The sequence below is a fragment of the Oncorhynchus mykiss genome, chromosome 5 (genome assembly GCF_057628025.1).
Source record: "Oncorhynchus mykiss isolate SJ-2025 chromosome 5, ASM5762802v1, whole genome shotgun sequence".
NCBI classification, from domain to species: Eukaryota; Metazoa; Chordata; class Actinopteri; order Salmoniformes; family Salmonidae; genus Oncorhynchus; species Oncorhynchus mykiss.
The window spans coordinates 10,782,300-10,796,546 of record NC_143026.1 but is presented as its reverse complement, the minus strand read 5'-3'; the positions used below and the strand labels follow the sequence as shown (position 1 = coordinate 10,796,546).

The following is a 14,247-nucleotide window of genomic DNA, read 5'->3' as shown; positions in this document are numbered from 1 at the left end:
ATTCTTAAAATAAATTGGTGATCCTAACTGACCTAAGACAGGGGATTTTTACTAGGATTAAATGTCAGGAATTGTGAAAAACTGAGTTTAAATGTATTTCGCTATGTAAACTTCCGACTTCAACTGTAAATCCACAGAGAGCTACAGGATTAGGCCTAAATCCAAATATAGAAATGTGCAGTATTCGGTACTCACATGCATGACACACCAACCTGCTCCAAACAACAACATGAAGTAAATATACAATTTCAACATCCAATATTGGAGTAAAATGGCAAATGGTTAAAGAAACTTCAATCATATAACTTGCAAGCGTGACTCTTCACAAGAAAAATCTCCTTATTAAATTAGGCTAATTTAAGAAAAATAATGGGCTGCTGTTGATCAATAATGACCTCAGATTCAATGTAAAACAATTAAAAATCAGTAAAGAACAACTTCATTGAACAATCTGGCTCGTCATATTTCCAATTGATGCAAAGTAAAGGCGTGATTTTTAGCCCAGTCTTTTCAATAGTGAGGAGGAATTATCATCTGCCAGTTTCCATTAGTTTTTCCACCAAAAGGTCGGTTTTTGTACTAGAATTAATGTACGACTACAACTTATTTTTCAAGATGGCGCCGATAGAGATGGCAGCTCCGCTTCAAGTCCTTAGGAAACTGTGCAATATATATATATTTTTTAATGTATTATTTCTTACATTGTTAGCCCAGAAAATCTTACGTGTTATTACATACAGCCGGGAAGAACGATTGGATATCAGAGAGACGTCAACTTTAGTTTGGTCTAATCTTGATTGTTGTCCAGTCGTGTGGTCCAGTAATGCAAGGAAATACCTAGTTGAGCTGCAGCTGGCCCAGAACAGTGGCACGTTTTGCTGTTAATTGTAATCAAAGGGCTGATATAAATACTATGCATGCCAGTCTTTCTTGTCTAAGAGTCGAGGAGAGTGACTGTTTCTTATAAAAAGAAGTGATGCAATCTGTTAAATCCCAAATTGTTTGCATAGTCAACTTACACACAGCTCTGACACACACACACGTATCCCACCAGACATGCCACCAGGGGTCTTTTCATAGTCCCAAATCCAGAACACATTCAAGAAAATGTACAGTATAATATAGAGCCCTTATTGCATGGAACGTCCTTCCATCTCATATTGCTCAAATAAACGGCAAACCTGGTTTCAAAAAACAGATAAAGCAACACCTGGTGGCACAACGCCTCTCCCCGATTTGACCTAGATAGTTTGTGTGTATGCATTGATATGTAGGCTACGTGTGCCTTTTAAAAAATGTATGTAGTTCTGTCCTTTAGCTTTTCTTGTCTGATGATGTTCTCTATTATGTCATTCTGTATTACATTTCATGTTTTGTGTGGACCCCAGGAAGAAAAGCTGCTGCTTTTGCAACAGCTAATGGGGATCCTAATAAAATACCAAACTTACCAGCACTACGACCAGGAATATGACTTTCCCAAAGCAGATCCTTTGTCTGCATCTCCCAGGTCATTTAAACTGATACCAGAGGCTGACCCAAAACAAAGCCGTCGGAGGAGAGGGTGCCGGAGCGGTCTTCTAGTGAGGCTTCGGATGCGTGCACACCACCCACCGCTTCCGAGTATATTACTCGCTAATGTCCGGTCCCTAGTTAACAAAGTTGACAAAAATTAGGGCAAGAGTTGCTTTCGAAAGAGATATCAGGGATTGTAACATACTCGGTTTCACGGAGACATGGCTAGCTGAGGACATGCTGTCAGAGTCAGTACAGCCAACGGGATTTCCAGTGTATCGCGCCGACAGGAACAAACATCATTCTGATAAAAAGAAGGGTGGGGGTGTATATTTCATGATTAACAGCTCGTGGTGTAATCATAACAACATACAGGAACTCAAGTATTTTTTTTAACCTGACCTAGAATTCCTCATAATCAAATGCCAACCGTATTATCTCACGAGAACTCTCCTTGGTTATCGTCACAGCCGTATATATCCCCCCTCAAGCAGATACCAAGACGGCCATCAAGGAACTTCACTGGACTTGATGCAAACTGGAAACCATATATCTTGAGGCTGCATTTATTGTAGCTGGGGATTTTAACAAAGCTAATCTGAGAACAAGGCTACCTAAATTCTATCAGCATATCGATTGCAGTACACGAGCGAGTAACACACTCAACCATTGCAACTCTAACCTCCGCGATGCATACAAGGTCCTCCCCCGCCCTCCATCTGACCAAATCTGACCATGACTCCATCTTTTTGCTCCCATCCTATAGGCACAAACTAAAACAGGAAACGCCCATGCTTTGGTCTATCCAATGCTGGTCTGCCAAATGGATTCCATGCTTCAAGATTGCATCGATCACCTGGACTGGGATATGTTCCGGGTAGCCTCAGACAATAACATTGATCTATACGCTGACTCTGTGAGCGAGTATATAAGGAAGTGTATAGGAGATGTTGTACCCACTGTGACGATTAAAACCTTCCCGAACCAGAAACTGTGGATTGATGGCAGCATTCACGCAAAACTGAAAGCATGTACCACCGATTTTTAATCATGACAAGGCGTCTGGAAACATGGCCGAATACAAAAAGTGTAGTTATTCCCTCCATAGGGCAATCAAACAAGCAAAGCATCAGTACAGAGACAAAGTGGAGTCGCAATTCAATGGCTCAAACACGAGACGTATTTGGCAGGATCTACAGACAGATTACAAAAAGAAAACCAGCCCTGTTGCAGAAATCGACATTTGGATCCCAGACAAATCAAACAACTTCTTTGCGCGCTTTGAGGACAATACAGTGCCACCGACACGGCCCGCTACCAGTGACTGTGGGCTCTCCTTTTCCGTGGCCAACATGAGTAAAATATTGAAACATGTTAACCCTCGCAAGGTTGCCGGTCCAGACGGCATCCCTAGCCGCATTTCCAGAGCATGCGCAGACCAGCTGGCTGGTGTGTTTACGGACATATTCAATCTATCCCTATCCCAGTCTGCTGTCCCCACATGCTTCAACATGGCCACCATTGTTCCTGTTCCCAAGAAAGCTAAGGTAACTGAACTAAATGACTATCGCCCCGTAGCACTCACTTCTGTCCTTTATGAAGTGCTTTAAGAGACTAGTCAAGGATCATATTTCCTCCACCCTACCTGTCAGCCTAGACCCACTCCAATTTGCTTACCGCCCCAACAGATCCACAAATGATGCAATCGCCATCACACTGCACAATCCCATCTAGACAAGAGGAACAACTATGTAAGAATGCTGTTCAATGACTACAGCTCAGCATTCAACACCAAAGTACCCTCCAAACGCATCATTAAGCTTGAGACCCTGGGTCTCAGCCCCGCCCTGTGCAACTGGGTCCTGGACTTCCTGATGGGCCACCCCCAGGTGGTGAAGGTAGGAAACAACATCTCCACTCCGCTGATCCTCAACACTAGGGCCCCACAAGGGTGCGTTCTCAGCCCTCTCCTGTAATCCCTGTTCACCCACGACTACGTGGCCATGCACACCTCCAATTCAATCATCAAGCTTGCAGGCAACACTACAGTGGTAGGCTTGATTACCAACAACGACGAGACGGCCTAGAGGGAGGAGGTGAGGGCCTTCGGAGTGTGATGTCAGGAAAATAACCTCTCACTCAATGTCAGCAAAACAAAAGAGATGATCGTGGACTTCAGAAAATGGCAAAGGGTACACCCTCCTATTCACTTCGAAGGGATAGCAGTGGAGAAGGTGGAAAGTTTTAAGTTCCTCTGTGTACATATCACCGACAAACTGCAATGGTCCACGCACCCAGACAATGTGGTGAAGAAGGCACAACAGCGCCTCTTCAACTTCAGGAGGCTAAAAAAAATGCAGTGTCACCAAAAACCCTCACTAACCTTTACAGGTGCACAATTGAGAGCATCCTGTCGGGCTGTATCACCACCTGGAACGGCAACTGCACGCCCACAACTGCAGGGCTCTCCAGAGGGTGGTTGGGTCTGCACAACGCATTACCGGGGGCAAACTACCTGCCCTCCAGGACACCTACAACACCCGATGACACAGGAAGGCAAAAAAGATAATCAAGGACAATAACCACCCGAGCCACTACCGGTTCACCAAGCTTCCATCCAGAAGGTGAGGTCAGTACAGGTGCATCAAAGCTAGGACAGAGAGATTGAAAAACAGCTTCTATCTCAAGCCATCAGATTGTCAAACAGCCAGCACTAGCACAGAGGTGTCTGCCTACCTACAGACTTGATATCAATGGCCACTTTAACAAATGGAGCAATAGTCACTTTAATAATGTCACTTTAAGAATGTTTACATATATCGCATTACTCATCTCATCTGTATATACTGTACAGCTGTGGCCAAAAGTTATGAGAATGACACAAATATTAATTTTCAAAGTCTGCTGCCTCAGTTTGTATGATGGCAATTTGCATATACTCCAGAATGTTATGAAGAGTGATCAGATGAATTGCAATTAATTGCAAAGCCCCTCTTTGCCATGCAAATGAACCGAATCCCCCAAAAACATTTCCACTGCATTTCAGCCCTGCCACAAAAGGTCCAGCTGACATCATGTCAGTGATTCTCTCGTTAACACAGGTATGAGTGTTGACGAAGAAAGGGCTGGAGATCACGCTGTCATGCTGATTGAGTTTGAATAACAGACTGGAAGCTTCAAAAGGAGGGTGGTGCTTGGAATCATTGTTCTTCCTCTGTCAACCATGGTTACCTGCAAGGAAACGCGTGCCGTCATCATTGCTTTGCACAAAAAGGGCTTCACAGGCAAGGATATTGCTGCCAGTAAGATTGCACCTAAATCAACCATTTATCAGATCATCAAGAACTTCAAGGAGAGCGGTTCAATTGTTGTGAAGAAGGCTTCAGGGCGCCCAAGAAAGTTCAGCAAGCGCCAGGACCGTCTCCTAAAGTTGATTCAGCTGCGGGATTGGGGCACCACCAGTAGAGAGCTTGCTCAGGAATGGCAGCAGGCAGGTGTGAGTGCATCTGCACGCACAGTGAGGCGAAGACTTTTGGAGGATTGCCTGGTGTCAAGAAGGGCAGCAAAGAAGCCACATCTCTCCAGGAAAAGCATCAGGGACGGACTGATATTCTGCAAAAGGTACAGGGATTGGACTGCTGAGGACTGGGGTAAAGTCATTTTCTCTGATGAATCCCCTTTCCGATTGTTTGGGGCATCCGGAAAAAAGCTTGTCCGGAGAAGACAAGGTGAGCGCTACCATCAGTCCTGTGTCATGCCAACAGTAAAGCATCCTGAGAACATTCATGTGTGGGGTTGCTTCTCAGCCAAGGGAGTGGGCTCACTCACAATTTTGCCTAAGAACACAGCCATGAATAAAGAATGGTACCAACACATCCTCCGAGAGAAACTTCTCCCAACCATCCAGGAACAGTTTAGTGACGAACAATGCCATTTCCAGCATGATGGAGCACCTTGCCAAAACATTGATATTTTGGGTCCATGGCCAGGAAACTCCCCAGACCTTAATCCCATTGAGAACTTGTGGTCAACCCTCAAGAGACGGGTGGACAAACAAAAACCCACAAATTCTGACAAACTCCAAGCAATGATTATGCAAGAATGGGCTGCCATCATGGCCCAGAAGTTAATTGACAGCATGCCATGGCAGATTGCAGAAGTCTTGAAAAAGAAGGGTCAACACTGCAAATATTGACTCTTTGCATTAACTTCATGTAATTGTCAATAAAAGCCTTTGACACTTATGAAATGCTTGTAATTATACTTCAGTATTCCATAGTAACATCTGACAAAAAATATCTAAAGACACTGAAGCAGCAGACTTTGTGGAAATGAATATGTCATTCTGAAAACTTTTGGCCACGACTGTATACTGTACCCTTCACTATCTATTCTTTACCATCTATTGCATCTTATACGCCCGGTCACTGCTCATCCATATATGTTATACATCTATATTCTCATCCCATTCCTTTACTAGATTGTGTGTATTAGGTTTTGTTGTGGAATATGTTGGATATTAGGTTTTGTTGTGGAGTTGTTAGATATTACCTGTTAAGACACTGCTGCACTGTCGGATCTAGAAGCATAAGCATTTCACTACACTCGCAATAACATCTGCTAACCATGTGTATGTGACCAATAAAAATTGATCTCACATTTTAACTGCAAATATCAACTGTAAAAATTACAAAAATGTTTTTACACTAAAGTATCTTTTTTCCCCATCCTTGCTACATTTTGATCTGCATGTTACATGAAACTCTCCCCACAACACCAAATTGGATGTAGAGAACTACACGTGCAGGAAGGATGAAGGTTTTAACAATTCAATGCAATGAAACTGAGTATTAAAGTCTTATGGGAGATTAGTCCTTTCCATTTCTGCTTGTAACTCAAATGGTCACTGATATGACATATACATGTACCACTGTCAATTGTCTATCTTGTGTGTACAAAGTAAACGGCATGTCTTTTTTCATTTGAATGGCCTTCTGCATTTAGGTCCTGGATGAGTTAGTGGGCTTCACATTATACAGTTGCAGACTTGACCTAAATGCCCAGAGAGGCTATATTTTCTCAACCCAGACAGCAAATATTCAAATGGGCCTAATATCTCAAATGGCTTTCCAATTAGCATGACATTGAACAGTACATTACTATTCTGGTCATACTCCTGTTCTCTTTCCTGGTGGTACAGGAACCACCCACTTCCTGGGAGAAGGAGAGAGCGAGGGCGAAAAGGACAACAAAATTAATACTGCAAAGCAAAGCCTCCCGTTAACAACCTTTGCTGGAGAGAGAGGGAAAGAGAGAGAGAGAGAGAGAGGAGTAAATCGGCAACTGTTTCTACAAGCCACACTGCAGAGCACACAGCACACGTTAAACAGCAGGAGAGGAGAGCAAACCGCTTGGCTGCATTCTCCCAGCCGACAGCCTATGAAAGAAAGGCTAGGAGCAGCCATCGTCATGACGATAAGGCAGAATGTCATGCATTGCTGAAGGTCGCCACTTACTGGATGGAGTCGCTTTCAGTTGCATCAGCGGCGTCGGCTGGGCCTGGCTGGGAGAAACAGGCCGATACAAAGGAGCCCATAGGAAGCCGGCCTCACCAGCAGGAGAAGAGGGGGAGGAGGAAGAGGAGAAAAGTCCCTAAGAATGAAACTCTTTAGCTTTAGCCTGCGCCATGTGACCGGCGGCCGGGTCCCTTAGCGCTCTGTGCTTTGACCTACATGGAGACAAGAGCACTGCTGTTTCTTGCCCTCGGCTGCTGCTGCTGCTGCTGCTAGGACAACACAGGTAGAAAGCCTCGATTCTGCTTATTCATTTGAAGCCGAAAGCTCTGGGCCCGACTGGCTGGAGTGTGTCTGTCTGTCTGTGTATGTGTGTGTGTGTGTGTGTGTATATGTCTGCATGCGTGCGGCAGGGAGCCGGCAAGAGGACATGAGCTTTAGTCCATCACGGTGCTCCCTGTGATATCCAGCTGGAAATGAGCCTTGCTTCCTGCCTCCCTCCCCATCTGCTGAAGGGGCCTGAGCCCTGACTGTGTGCTGAGGCCACTCCTCACGGAAGCATGAATGAAGGAAGGAGTGGGATTGTGCTGGCTGCTCGGGTGGTGGTAGGCAGGGTGTGTGTGTGTGTGTGTGTGTGTGTGTGGGGGGGGGGGTATTTATGTCCTTCACCATATGAATGTGAGAGTCGGGGCTCCGCGGGGCTTGTGTCTGCTGTTCTACTCAGGCTATAAATAACACTGCTGCTTAATATCCTCTAACCTGGCTTGGTGGTAAAATGAGAAAAAAATGCCTTCGCAGAGACATGCTGGAAATAGTAAGCTACAGTATGAGCCTCTGTTCACAACACAGATACCTAACATCTGATGATGTACTGCAGTGACGTAACAGTGTCAAATTCATTTTCCCGAATGGAATATAATAGCTGCAGTGTTTGGAGACGCGTATTAAATAGGCTGTGTTTCAGAAGAAATCTTTTACAAAAAGCTCACTACAAATTGGATGCATGAGCCATTGGATAAAATTCTGAATGAATCGAAATTAGGATAGATTATTGCCAAGTGTAAAGAAAAATTATTTACAATTCACTGCTCATTTGACCTTTTTCAAGGGTAGATGGTTGTATCAATTCATTTGACCCATTACTCTTATCCATCCTTGCAATTTGACATGATGTGAGTCAATTCCTATCAAAGGTCGATGATAAACATCAAAGCCAGGGTGAAGCTTTCCTTTCAAATGTGGAGGCGGGGTCAGACCACTTGGCTTGAGACGCTTTTGAACTTAGGACTGTGACGGTTATGGAATTTTAGATGACGTTTTGTCAGCCAAATGGCCGCGGTCACTGTACATTTTTCTATTTATTAATTTTCTCCTCTCCTGAAGGCATGTGCTGCTGCTGCAGGGAGGGGGGGGGGTTCCTAGGCAACCGAAGACTAATTTGCTACAACACCGACAACAAGTTTCATCACGTTGTAAAGAGTTTGTGTTACCATGGAAATGGACTAAACTGCACAAATGCCCAACCAGAGTCTTTGGTCAGCTGTTCGTTCAACACAAAAAAACGGTTATGACAGTCATTTACTTTCATGACAATCTTCATCTATAAAATCGGCAGTTACACGATTATACAATTACCGTGCCAGCCCTATTTGAAATGGTATATTCCTTTTTAAAGAAAATAATCTAAGGGAGCATACATCTTACCCCTGCTGCACCCCACCCATGCAGAGGAGGATTTACTGTGTGCTTTCACATTTCTGTTGGGAAAAGGAAGGAAATGTCTGCAGACTCCATGCCTCCTGCTCAGTAATGTGCCCAGGAATTCAGACCTCAAATCCTAAAAGCCGTTTCCAATGTAATTTGTGCTCTTACAGTTCTGGTTTTTATTGTCTGTTAGCTTTAAAAAAGTACAGGAACAAAGTTTACAATGTTTTGACTCGCGGAGGGGTACAGTAAGCCTAGACTAAATGTTGATTCTGAGAGCAAGTTATTGTAACTGAGCTGGTGGGTTGTACAAATTCAATTCTGTGCCTTCGAGATGTTTTTGTTGCGTCCACGGTACACTGTGCTAAAACAATAATGTATTAAATTACCCTAATGGCCTGACCCTAATGTCTCCTGCAAACCAATTATAAAAGCCTATTATTACGGTGATGGATTGTGTACAAACTGCTCTTTTAAGTGTCTGTGGAGTGGAAGAAAGTATGCAAAAACCTACCTATGTCTGTATATTAGGAGACACTGAGGCGTGTTTCTTAACGCCTAGGCTGAATTCATATCAAAACATAACTAGATTTGGTCTAGGCTGTAATCAAAACAATACTGTAATCATAGATACCGGATTGAATAATGGAGATATTGATTCATACAATTCCTGAATTGGAGTTTAAACTTGACCCAAGGCAGTGGACCTCTAGCATCATTATCCCCATGGAATACTGCAACAGAAGGATGTGTCCTGCAGAGGGCAGCATTACCATAGTAATAAAACAGGAACTGGGTAAGATTGGCTGGCACTGTGAAGCAGGAACTGGGTAAGATTGGCAGGCACTGTGAAGCAGGAACAGGGTAAGATTGGCAGGCATTGTGAAGCAGGAACAGGGTAAGATTGGCAGGCATTGTGAAGCAGGAACAGGGTAAGATTGGCAGGCACTGTGAAGCAGGAACAGGGTAAGATTGCCAGGCATTGTGAAGCAGGAACTGGGTAAGATTGGCAGGCATTGAAGCAGGAACTGGGTAAGATTGCCAGGCATTGTGAAGCAGGAACTGGGTAAGCAGGAACGGGGTGGCAGGGTAGCCTAGTGGTTAGTGTTGGACTAGTAACCGGAAGGTTGCAAGTTCAAACCCCCGAGCTGACAAGGTACAAATCTGTTGTTCTGCGTTAATCCACTGTTTCTAGGCCGTCATTGAAAATAAGAATTTATTCTTAACTGACTTGCCTAGTTAAATAAAGGTAAAATATATATTTTTTAAGATTGGCAGGCACTGTGAAGCAGGAACTGGGTAAGATTGGCAGGCACTGTGAAGCAGGAACTGGGTAAGATTGGCAGACACTGTGAAGCAGGAACTGGGTAAGATTGACAAGCACTGTGAAGCAGGAACAGGGTAAGATTGGCAGGCACTGTGAAGCAGGAACTGGGTAAGATTGGCAGGCACTGTGAAGCAGGAACTGGGTAAGATTGGCGCAGGCACAACCTCATATACACCTTGAAAGAACATTATATAGAGCAAGGCAAAATGTACCAATGTCTGGGAGTTTGGATGGATGAGAAGTTGAGCTTCACCACCCATGTAGAGAACCTTGTCAGGAAACTCAAGCTGCGTATTGGGGTTTTATTACCAACGCAAAGCTTGTTTTTCCTTTGCCGCCAGAAAATAGTTGATTATCTATATTTGACTATGGTGGTACTACGTATGTGCAAGCCTCAAGCTCTTCACTGAAGGCTCTTGACTGTGTATCATGCAGCCCTTAGTTTTGTCACAAATCAGAGACGTCTAACTCACCATTGTGAACTCTTCAGTGCTGCCGGGTGGACATCACTAGCAACACGCAGGCTCAAACACTGCTACATTCTTATTTATAAGGCCATTTTATTTGTCCTTTCTCCTAGCTCGGAATGAAAAAAAACATACAAGCTCAAATCTCAATCTTGTTTAATACTAACAGACCTGAGCATTAGAACAAGAGCATGGAATATGTTCCTTTCATTACTCAGCCAACCTACAACTACAGGACCTGGTATCCCTGGAGGAGGTCAAAGGACAAATAGATGAACAGGTTGTTGAGACATGTAGTTGTTTCTAGTTGTCAACCCATGCCACTAGTTTGTGTTGCCTTATGTAAGGAAGCATGTTGTTTTACCTCACACACACACACCTCACCTCTTTCTATAAGTTTATGCAGAATAAATCACCTTGAACCTTCTGTTCAGTGCCAGTGTAAGAAGTGCTACAACCTATAACAAATTCTCTATGAGAGTACAGGCCTAACAGTACAGTGAGCCTGTTGTTATTCAGCCACAATAATAAAGTCTATTGTTTCCTACCTCAGGCAGCCGTGCAGCCAGTCCTTTGGGTCCCGCTCCACCCCATTGGCCAGGGGTCCGCTGGAATGTTTATCTGATTGGCCGCTGAAAGCGGGGTCCCCACTCGCTACCACCTCCTCTAGGTAGGAAGACGTCACTTCCAGGGCGGCTTTCCCGCCCTTCCCCGTGGTCGTGACGCTGAGTAGCTCCTGGCGCTCCCGCTGGCGCCCCGCGTCGGGCAACAACTCCACGAAGTGGCCCGTCTCCTTGAGGCGTTGCTGGATCATGGGAGTAAGGGGCATGTCGAAAGTGAAGCCCGAGTCCGCCTCGTCGTCAGCCGAGGAAGATAGGGCATCCAGAGAGTCCAGGCTGCTGTAAAGGGTGCTACGGAAACGGTCTGACTCCAGGATGCTCTCGAACTGCGAGCTGAAGACGTCGGTGGCCTCCTGGCTCTCCGATGTCTCCTTGCCATCCCGGTTATCCGACAGGTCCTCGCTGCCATTGGTCTTCGTACTCCTGAGGGAGTCGGGGACAAACAGAGACAATCATGGAAACTTTGACTGGGGACAAAAGTCAAGTCTTAATCTTAACTTAGCAGAAGAAGACTGAAATTCAAACTAGCCTGTGGGAAACCTTAGCCATTATATTTCACAGTACATATCCATCTGGCATTCCTCCTCAATTAAATGTTTTGAACCATAGAGATAGATAGAGGACTCATCTTTGTATCTGCGCTAGTATAGCATCTCCATTTTGAAGTAGTCAATTTTTCTTCACTATTGGCTGATCCCTCCTGATGACCCGGTTGAACATGACTCCAATAGGGTCACCAGGAGGGATGAGTCAATGAAGTTGGAAGTCCCATCCAGTTTACTACATTAAAAATTGTGGAAGCCCTCAAGGGCACTGCCCATGCTAACACGGCCTTTTGGCCACTAGTGGCCTCTATCATCCTCTATGGTCTGAGTCTACCTTTAATGAGAGGCATTATTCAAAACCACCTCATCTGCAATTGGATCACCTTCAACCAACCAGAGGACGGCCTAATTCAAAGCAGTGTTTGGCCACCTGTGATTTTGTCCTAAAACCCACCCATTGGTTCTGAAAGGATGCGGATTGGACCGGTCATTTGCTAACTCGTTCCAAACGCCAATCTATTGGAGGAAGGCCTGACTGATGTGATAGTGAAGTGAATCAAAATGGAGAACGCTGTGATCAGGCTGGTTCCACAAGGGTACTGAAACCTGGCCTGAATTGCTTGGATTAGGATATTGTTCCTCTACCAAGAAGAAATAGATTAGATTCAGCAATATGACGCTACCATAAGAAGCGGGGCAACTTGCAACCCAAACAAGAAGAGTAAAAAACAAGATGCTAATCTCGTCAGCATTTGTTGTCAAGCGGCTATCATGTTGCTCGAGGGAAGCGTGTAACTCCCCTGCACATGCTCAAAAGTATCTGTACGAGTTAACTAGTGCAGCATCTTGCTTGGCACTCCCCATGATAACATCTTTGGTCCCACTGCTGTTTATGGTCACATCATACTGCTTACTTCCTGCTCCTCAAACAGAGCTAAATACACTGTCCCTGTCGTAGAGGCCTATAGCCGCTGTGGTGAACTCAGCTAAATGCACTGTCCCTGTCGTAGAGGCCTATAGCCGCTGTGGTGAACTCTCAGAGGAAGTTATAAAGCACACGATTCCATTATTAACCCAGAGACCTTGCACCTTTCTACCTCCTCTCAGCGAAACTCTAACAAAACAACACATTTCTGTGGACTGTGACAATGCTAGTTTCCATGTAATGGAAACATCCAGCAACTAAAAGGAACTCAACATTTTCTAAGGACAAAAAAGCTACGGACGTTAGAAATATTGAAACATAGTGGGGGATCAAGTGTAAATAGTGCCATAAAATAAACAGTGAATCATAATCACACTATTTAGTTTGACATCTTATTTTACAGGCGTTCAGTCATGACAATCTAATTGGTCACAAGGGGATGAGCTGAGGAGAGAAGTGCTGAATTCCAAATAGACACCTAGCCCCCAATAGCCCCTAGGGCAGGGGGATGGGAACCAAGTTGACAGGAAGATTCATTTTTTCAAATGTTCACTAAAACGTAGTACTCTGGGAGCCACGATGGAAATACCCCACAGATTAACCCGTCAATGAGACTTGGCCTGGGGTGGACTAGCAGTCTAAACCACTGCCTCTGTAGCACATGTATGATGTACAGCTGACAGCATGGATTTTCAACACCCTGTAGCACATGTATGATGTACAGCATGGGTTGTCAACACCCTGTAGCGCATGTATGATGTACAGCATGGGTTTTCAACACCCTGTAGCACATGTATGATGTACAGCATGGGTTTTCAACACCCTGTAGCACATGTATGATGTACAGCATGGGTTTTCAACACCCTGTAGCACATGTATGATGTACAGCATGGGTTTTCAACACCCTGTAGCACATGTACGATGTACAGCATGGGTTTTCAACACCCTGTAGCACATGTATGATGTACAGCATGGGTTTTCAACACCCTGTAGCACATGTATGATGTACAGCATGGGTTTTCAACACCCTGTAGCACATGTATGATGTACAGCATGGGTTGTCAACACCCTGTAGCACATGTATGATGTACAGCATGGGTTTTCAACACACTGTAGCACATGTATGATGTACAGCATGGGTTTTCAACACTCTCTCTCCTATTATTCACCTCTATCGATCACTATCCAATAAACATACAAAATACCTACATTTAAATTTTTGTAAAGAAAAAGAAATTGAGAGACATTGGCGCACTTGGCTGCATTTCAAACAAAACAGAATTGTGTTGAATAGTAAGGGGTGTGGTCAACTTCAACGGTTTTCAAATAACCTTTTCTGTGGCTGTTCAAGTGTGAGTAGAGCTAATTTGATGTGTTTATACTAGTACTATTAGGCCTATAGTGTATGGATTACTTTGACAAATTATAGATCACCAAAGCCACACGTTTCAGACCCCTGCACTAGGGACTAGGGACATCCTGTAGATCTGAGAGGATTGGATCGTCCTGGCCTTTGGACTGTTCTGGTTTGGACTAAACTTAATTACAACTGTCCAATCCTTTCAGAGGCCGTATGTAACAAGTGTCTCAAAGTATGAGTGCTGATCTAAGATCAGCTACTTCCTGTCCATATA

At 44.4% G+C, this 14,247-nt stretch overlaps 1 protein-coding gene across 14 annotated transcripts in view; it reads right to left on the bottom strand.

Annotated features, from left to right (window-relative positions):
• Nucleotides 1-14,247, bottom strand: part of psd3l (pleckstrin and Sec7 domain containing 3, like) — a 153,464-nt gene that overhangs the window by 121,939 nt on the left and 17,278 nt on the right. For all 14 annotated transcript variants that reach the window (XM_021601634.3, XM_021601635.3, XM_021601636.3 and 11 more), the window contains one exon: nucleotides 11,072-11,566. In XM_021601634.3, coding sequence (XP_021457309.3) covers nucleotides 11,072-11,566 — 495 coding nt within the window. The remainder of the gene's footprint in view (nucleotides 1-11,071; nucleotides 11,567-14,247) is intronic.